Source organism: Antrostomus carolinensis, unplaced genomic scaffold (assembly GCF_000700745.2).
Source record: "Antrostomus carolinensis isolate BGI_N321 unplaced genomic scaffold, ASM70074v2 scaffold1200, whole genome shotgun sequence".
NCBI classification, from domain to species: domain Eukaryota; kingdom Metazoa; phylum Chordata; class Aves; order Caprimulgiformes; family Caprimulgidae; genus Antrostomus; species Antrostomus carolinensis.
Window position 1 is genome coordinate 8,482 of NW_010287512.1, and position 8,260 is coordinate 16,741.

The following is an 8,260-nucleotide window of genomic DNA, read 5'->3' on the forward strand; positions in this document are numbered from 1 at the left end:
TTTTGTGATGTTAAAACACAAATATTTTTACTTGGATTGCTCCTTCTGCAGATCAGATGAGACAGATACATTACTGACAGCATCTATTTTTTAATAGTTTACTGAAAGGACCCATAAAACACTCAAGTACTGAAATATAAGTAGCACAAATCATATTGAAATAGATGCTTTGAAAACTAATAGAAAGGACAGGTAATAAAACCCTAAACACAATTCAAAGGCTCTGTGTGAAATTACTTTTGAATCACTGTTTCCCAGTATGTCTAGAATGCCCTGGTATTGTATTATGATAGTGAATTCCAGTGTAAAGTAATTGTGCATATTTTCTGTACCTTGTTAAACACCAGCAAACTATAGTTTCAACCTCCACTGCAAGAGATCTATGTCATTACTAGCAGATTTTCTGGGATAGCTAAAAAAATCTAAAAAAAATTTCTAAACCCAAAATTTCACCTATGAGCACACAAAGGTTGAAGAATATCACTGATTAGCAGTACAATAACCACCCTACCTTGTGTTTTCTAGAGGCCTTCAGAAGAGTTAAAATTATGCTTATTGTGAATACTGGTAGTAGCAGCCAGAAAAGGCATTCCAACAATGCAGCCTGGGAAAGAAAACTCTGCAGTTGAACTGTCCTCTTATAAGCAACAAAAAGACATTGAACACGTCATGGGTCAAATGGAAACCGCTTTGGATATTGGGTGTGTGTTGGATTTGTTGGGTAAAGCACCCAGTGAAGAGGCAGTATTTTCTACTTTCACTGCAGAAAATATTCTGTTACTCAGAAATTTCATCCTAACAATTTATTTAGTCTGTGTCCAAAGTATATGTAGAGGGAATGTGTCTCTTGTATGCATCTGTATGACTAAGTTTTACTAAGAACATGACCTGTGCCCAGATACAACATTATTTTAACCGGTGTTTATGCCATTTGGTGGGATCTCAAATTCCTACAAACCACAGCTCACTAAAAGATTGTCAGCTGTTTTCTCATTCATTTTTTCAACCACCTCCCAGGCAAGCATGACGCTTGCATGAATGATACTCAATACATTATTTACCCATAGAATTATAGAATGGCTAGGGTTGGAAGGGACCTTAAAGATCATCTAGTTCCAACCCCACTGCCATACAGCTCTTCAGCTTGTACAGCCTGGTGTAGTGGGGTTGAAGCTAACTGCACTCATGGATTTACTCCAGCTGAGGATGTGATCCTCTTTGTAAAAATGCAGCAGCTGAATAGCTAGAACCCAGCAGCTAGAACGTCTTGCTGGAGTAGACAAAAATGCAACATTTGTGATGACCATTCCTCTTGTAAATCTCAGCATGATTTGTGAGGGAGTGTGATATGTGGATCTCAGTTTGAAACCATTATGATGTACTCGGCAACCTCACAAAAAAAAAAAATCACCTGTTCCCAGCCTATCCCTTTCCTAATATAATCTTCTCTTTACTGACATATTGTACTAGTCCGTATACTTACTAGTTAATACTTTTTAAACCAGCATACCTAAACTGAATGGTCAATACCACTCTTTGTCCCAAACTTCTGCTACTTTGTGGAAAAAAAATAAAATGCGGGCCAAAACTAGCAAGTCAATTCTGTTATTTTTATAAGATTATCACAGGAATGCCAATGAAAATATTCTTAAGTTACAATGGGTGTAACACAGGATTTTCACATTACCCCCTCCCTCTGGGGGAAATCCATAACTTTGTCTACAGTGTGAACTCCACTCATATGGGTCAGGGCAGATTTACCCAGTCAGTGTGTTTGTTTCCACTTCCATTTTCATTGGCACAAAACCAAACAACTAAGGGGAAACAGGCAGTGCAGGGCCCCCACCCTGGCTCTGAACATATTTTCTTCTATTGTAGCTAGTTCCCTCAATTTCCCAGATCAATCAAAACCTGCTGGAGTCACTACTGTGATAAAGTCAGTTGCTGTCAGGATATTTGTGCTAGAGTGATCAAGAGGGGTCAGAGCTTTTAGTGGTAAGGGTAACCCAACAGAAATAAATAGCCACTGAATTCCAGCATAAAATGGGGTCTGGGGGTGGTATGGGATATCTGGAAACAAACTGAATTTTTAATGGTCTCTGTATTGTACTAGCATTCCACTCTGAGAGAGTGAAGAACATCAGCTTTGGTATTTCAAGGACTCTAATAACATTTTGGAGATCTGGCATATAACAAATGCCAACAATGTCAATACTTGGATGACTCGGTTTGAGGGCTGGTTAGGATGATAGTCTTGAGAAGTTAAGAACTCAGTTCCCTAAAATGTCATGTCCAAAGACTCAACAGCCTGCATTTGAATGGTACACCCTAAATTGGTATAAAGTTCCAGTCCATCTGTGTCCATTACAAAAAGGATTAAGAATCATGCTGTGGTTTACATATTTATTTGTGAGAAAATACGTAAGAAAATCTCTCTCAGTGTAGAACCATGTTACACAATTGTGTTATAAGGAAGTGCAGATCAACTTCTGCTGTCTTCGTTTTAGTGAAAAGATTTCTGCTGGTTACTACCTGCATTCGTGGTAAATGCTTCCTGAATCAGTAATTTACTATTCTTACTTCTGCTTTTCTAATCTTAACCTCAGATTTGAAAATTAAGCTTTATTCTTCCTGATTTTTTTGGTACGTTATTACTGTTACTGACCTCAAGTGTATCCTGAAAGATAATTTTGATTATCCTGTAAGAAACAGGATGTACTACCACCTGTTTCTCCCAGATTTACATGTAGTGTTTGAATCACCAAAACTAGCCAGAACTGCTCTATTGGTTCCTATGTAAAATACACAAGATAGGGCCTCATGCTCTGCCTCACACAAAAGCTGCTTTCTCTTTCCCACACATGCACTGGCCGCCTGTGTTCCAGTAAATGAGACGTGCCCAGGTCTGTTCTCTGCCTCAGGGGCCAGCTCTTGCCGCATCCCAAATGCACATGGTTATAAAAACTAGGGTTGTGTGTTGGGAATGATCCTTGACCTGTGCTGGCTGCCGAGCTGTGCGCAGGAAAGTTTCAGAGAAGCGGCCTAAGCAGCACTGGGGTCAGCCTCGCACTGCGACCATACAGGCAGTTAGGTCCAGGAGCCTGAGATCATGCCCACCATCAAGGTGGAACTATTAATACTGTTCCTGATGAGCTGCTTGAGATTAGTTTCAAGCATAAACTGTGAGGTTTACAATTCCTTACAGTTATGTCTTCTTATCAATTATTATATATCTGGAGGGATTAGATACCTGGAAAAATGTCTGTTGGCTTTCTGAATTTTACATTCCCTGCTTTGATCAAAGTTTCAGGTCAGAGTTCCACAGGCTGACATTGTAACATAAGAGAAAATACTGTCTTTTATCAGTTTTCAATTCACCACATATAGTTTCATCAATTAAGTACCTTGTTCTTGTCTTACAAAAGAGAAAAAATAACCAGTTCTAATTCAATGTGATGAAAAATTTAAGTTGTTAGCAATCAGATAAGCAATAAGCTTTAGAGCAACAGGAAACGGGAACAATAAGTGACTTCACAGACAACAGTTATACTTTCGTATATATCTATATATTAGCCTGTGAAGAGATTTTTTTTCCTACCATATCATTTAACTTAGGTGCACCAGCTGGTTCAAACATTTAAAGCGTATGCTGCAGGACATGATGCATCAGCAAAAGAAGATGCGAGGCAAGCTGATAGGACTGGTCAGGGCATAGTACTCTCTTTGTCTCCTGGCTTCAGTAGCCAAAACCCAATTGTTGAATTCTTTTGTGAGAGCACAATCTTGTCTTTCATTGACTTATAAAAGGCTCTGCCAGGGTTATGTGCTATTTCCAGTCAGGAATATGGAGGCTTTAAATTCTTGCTGGGTACAAGAAGTACTGTGCAGATGATGCAATGGGAATGATGCAGAATGAGAGTCTGGATTGACTTTTTAATAGTGCTTAAAATAGTGTTTTCTTACCAAAAAAAAAAAACCCCAAAAAGTCACATTTGCAAACTAAGAATAACACAGAGATGAAAGATTCTTCCTAATTACATCTTTATTGTATTCATGCTGTGCAGAATACATTTGATTATGTGTTGTGGCTTTCAGTAGTATAATGTAAAGTTTCACTCATATAAATCTTGTAAGATTTTTGTTTTTTTAATTATGCTGGTTATATTACTGATAAGTCTACACAGGTGGTTTCACATAAGAACTGTTAATGTTTATCCTGTTGGGGATTCTATATATTCTATATCTATTAATATAAATAAGTATTTTAGGAATGTTTTAGAGAATTATGTAAATTGTACTGGGTTTCATTTTTTAATGACCTACACTACTTTGCCAAGTATTTTAGTGGCCAGCAGTTTAACTGCTCAGTTAACTGTTCAGAGAAATTTAAAACCCCCAAAGGTGAACTGAAACCTTATTTCTCCACACACGAGTTGTCCAGCATCAAAGCCTGCACACTGATGCCTTTGTGGAGCTGGAAGTTAATATAACATCTTACTGTCAAAGGGTGATGGAATGGGTTTGAACCCTACTCGGAGGAAAAATGCTTCTATTTTTAAGTGGAGAGGCCAAGGAATAAGAGACTTTGACAAGGTGACATTTTCAGAAAGTTCATGACTAAACTGGATTTAAACCTTGCTTTTCCTTGTCTGTAGGTGGAAAGTAATTTGGGAAGGAAATTCAAAGATTGGAAGGAACTATTTCTGTGACACTTAGATATAAAAGATCAACCTCTTGCTCTCCTCAAATTCAGTCAGCAACTTGGGAAACTAGAATATGCCCAGTGGGTTGGCAAGGAAAAGAAGGAAGAGTATGGATTGTTGTGTGGGCATCAGGCCAGAAGTAAAATGGTCCATATTAATTGTTTAATCACACAGTTAGCAGATTTTCCTATGCAACCTGTGTCTGAGAGTGGATCTCTCTCCCTGAAGTAGTGTTTGTCTATGTTGGTCCAGTTATTACTCCTTTCCTTAAAAGGAAAAGAAAAGGATCAGTAATAGAGGGGATAGCACAGCCTTCCTCACTGCTTGGATCTGTGCAGTGCCTCGCCTGTTTTCATACGGCAGCAGTTATGGAGTCATGCCCTCCCATTCTGCCTTGAGGGGGCTGCAAGGCTGAAGACAGGACTGTAAAGCTTCAAGTACAGGATTCAAAGGCGTCATTGTGCAGGAAAAGACTTTAAACAGTTGCTGAATTTTAAGTCCATGCTTAAATCCAAATCATATCTGTGAGATTTTAGGATTTGGCCAAGATATTTGTGAATTTAGGGCTGTGCAAACTGTAGAAATGCTGAAGTAGTAGTGGATCTATATTTTCATTACAAATCAGAGGACATTCACATTTATACACAGTCACAGTCATATTTCCAACCAGTAGACCGCAACCACGTAACATCATGTGTGCAGGGACAAACTTCAATACACATCAGGATAAGAGTCTTACTTCCCTTATATTTATTGCAGAGATAATATTTTTTTGTTGGTTTTGTCCTTTATTTTTGTCCTTTTTTAAAATCCGGATATTTAAATAGTAGAATTAGGATTGTCTGTTTAATTTGAGGATTGCAATGCATGCTAACATTAAATTATATGTTGTATATAGTAATTTTTATCAGGGACAGCATACTGTAGCAAAATAAGGATCTTTTTGGGAGATCAAACAGCTTCCGCAATTTGGAAAGTAAATAAAGAAGCAAAAGTAAACCTGCCACACCTCTTCATTTGCACTTTCTCAGGCAGAACTTGATCAAATTGTGGGTTGTGTAGAGAGCAGAAAACATGTTTTGGTGTGGAGAGGCTCCAGAAGACTACTATGCTTAATGTTTTGCATAAAAATTTGTATAGGTCTTATCATATAACTAACTTATAAGTGAGTAAGCATCACATTACTTCCTGTCCAGAGTGAATGATGTGACTCTTCTCTGCAATTAATATATTCACATTTTGTATACAGGTAGATCTACAGATCCCTTTTATATCTGAAATTATTTTTTAAAGTGAAGATAAGCTGCTGTTAAAGACTTTGCCATGTGATAGCTGTTCTGGGTTTAGTGTTTGTGTCTCATTGGAATAACAGGGGTTTGTTTGTTCTGTAGCCATTCCAGCCCACCCACATCTTGGTGGTTTGGCCCTTCCTCTCGCTTGTCTGCAGGTGTGCCCATTGCTGACCTCATTCACCCACCTATTTGGAGTCATAAATACGTTTAACCTAATGTTTAGCTCTATCTCTGTTATGACATCCTTGAAATAGGAAAAAACCCCAACGATTAATTGCTTATTTTAAAGCAAGACTTTTTCCTGCCTAATATTCATCAAAATAGGTATTTTTTTCATGCTGTCACAGTAAATGTTTGTAAGGTTTCACTTCTATTTTGGGCTTTGCCACATGCTTGCAAGTGCCTACGTCATGTCACCTCCCCATGCTTCTCTCTTACTTAGTTAAAAATGACCATCCTTGTAAGTGCTACCTTTTCAAATGCATGTAAAGTGCTCAAAGGTTCTCAGGTGGCTACATGAAAGCGAATTGTAATTAATTCTGTACTGCTTTTTTATGTCTAAAGTGCTATGTACTGTATCTAAGATTTTCTGTGGTTTAGGATTGGCCTAATGCTGTCACACAGGAGAGATTTTGTTGTTCACTTGAATAAGACTAGAGTTAACATAAACTGTTTTGTTTTCTGAAAATTCAATCCCAAAGCTACATAGATTTATTTCAGGGTATTTTCATGTGAAAGTTGTCCTCTACAGGAAGAAGTAGAGTTAATTTTCATGTCAAAATGGCATCCAGCAGCATTCTATCTTACTTTTATGAGGGAGACTTTTAATGGGTTTTAAAAAAAAAATACCAGTAGTGTTAATTCAACCCACATTGGCTATCATTGGTATCCTGTGCCGCTGCCTACGCCTATGTAGTCATTTACACTTCTGTCAGGTGGAAAATGCTGTACAGAAGGCCAGCTGCATGCTGCAGCTGGAAAAAGAAAAACCCAATGCAAGGTGTAACTTAGTGTGAAAACAAACTGGCTAATGTGCGAATTGAAAGCATAGATATTTTTCCCCAGAGACCCTGTTTTCTTTTCACCCTAACCTTCACAAACTTTAAGTCTTTAGGGCTGAAATAGGCAGTGTCCCAGGCTGGATTGCTTTTGATCTTTTAAAAAAATTCTTAACCAAACAAAATTTGTTGTCCAGCATTTCTCCAAGGTTGTATAAGTGCAGAAATGCAAGCAAGTGGAGAAGTCGAAGTCAAAACTCAGGTCTGATAAAGAAGTGCAGAGTGCAGCAGGGCAAAAGATGAAGTTTGGGGGGAAAATTATGACAATGGAGAGAAGTAGAGAAGTGTGAAGAGCTGGAGGAAAATATGAATATTAGCACAGATTGTGGAGGCAAGTGCTGTAATGCATTAGTCATGTAAGAAGAAATAAAAAATATATAATTTTTCTTTTTTTTAAAGAGAAATATGAACAAATGGGGCAAGGCTATATACAGAACATTTCCTTCCAAAATCTACAGTTCAGCACTGCAGCTCTGGGTCTGACTGTGGATTCAGCTGCCCAGAAATGGCTTGTGAAAGTCACTTTCAAATTGAGTATCTCAGTGCCTACAAGTGTCTTCCTTGCAATTCTGTGCTGGGGCTCTAAAGAGACAAAATCGGTGGACAGGACAAGCTGGGTGATTAATTTTGTTCCATAGGATGTGCACATGTCTGTTTGTATGGTGCAATCTTTAATGAGTCACATACTGTCTCCATTAATCCCTTAGTTTTAGGACAGTCTTCAGATGATTCAGCATGGTATAGGAAAGACTAGTATAGAGTACTTTCTGCTTCATAGAGATTAAAAGGTTTGTATGTGAAATAGGCAGGAGACTCTCATAAGAGAGGGAACGGTCTCATGGTTAGGAAAACTGGCAACCATGAGAATGGGATTCTATCCCTGCCTTTACCAATAAGTTCCTATTAAAGGTGGCCAAATTGCTTTGACCAAAATTTTCCATTGGCCACTAAGTACTCATTTTTGGATTTTTTAAAGTGGGCCAGATTGGCAGACTGCTCTCCCAGCTGCAGTTTAAATTCATTGATAGTGCGCTTTGGACATATAAAGCACTGTAGAAATACTAAGTAGTTAAGGAAAATCAATACTCTCATTTCTTAGATTAGGAACCCAAAATCCATGGAAACTTTTGCCATTTTTGCCCGTTATCTCCATGCCTGACTTTATCCTTATAAAATGGGCATGATAGGAGGGAAAAAGCCATTTTCC

The 8,260-nt window shown here is 38.2% G+C and overlaps 1 protein-coding gene across 1 annotated transcript in view; it reads left to right on the forward strand.

Moving 5' to 3' along the window:
- Positions 1-597: 597 nt before the first annotated feature.
- Positions 598-8,260, forward strand: part of ADGRG6 (adhesion G protein-coupled receptor G6) — a gene marked incomplete at its 3' end in the record, with an annotated part of 58,140 nt that continues 50,477 nt past the window's right edge. Inside the window, exon 1 of the mRNA XM_010162989.2 lies at positions 598-721. Coding sequence (XP_010161291.2) covers positions 598-721 — 124 coding nt within the window. The remainder of the gene's footprint in view (positions 722-8,260) is intronic.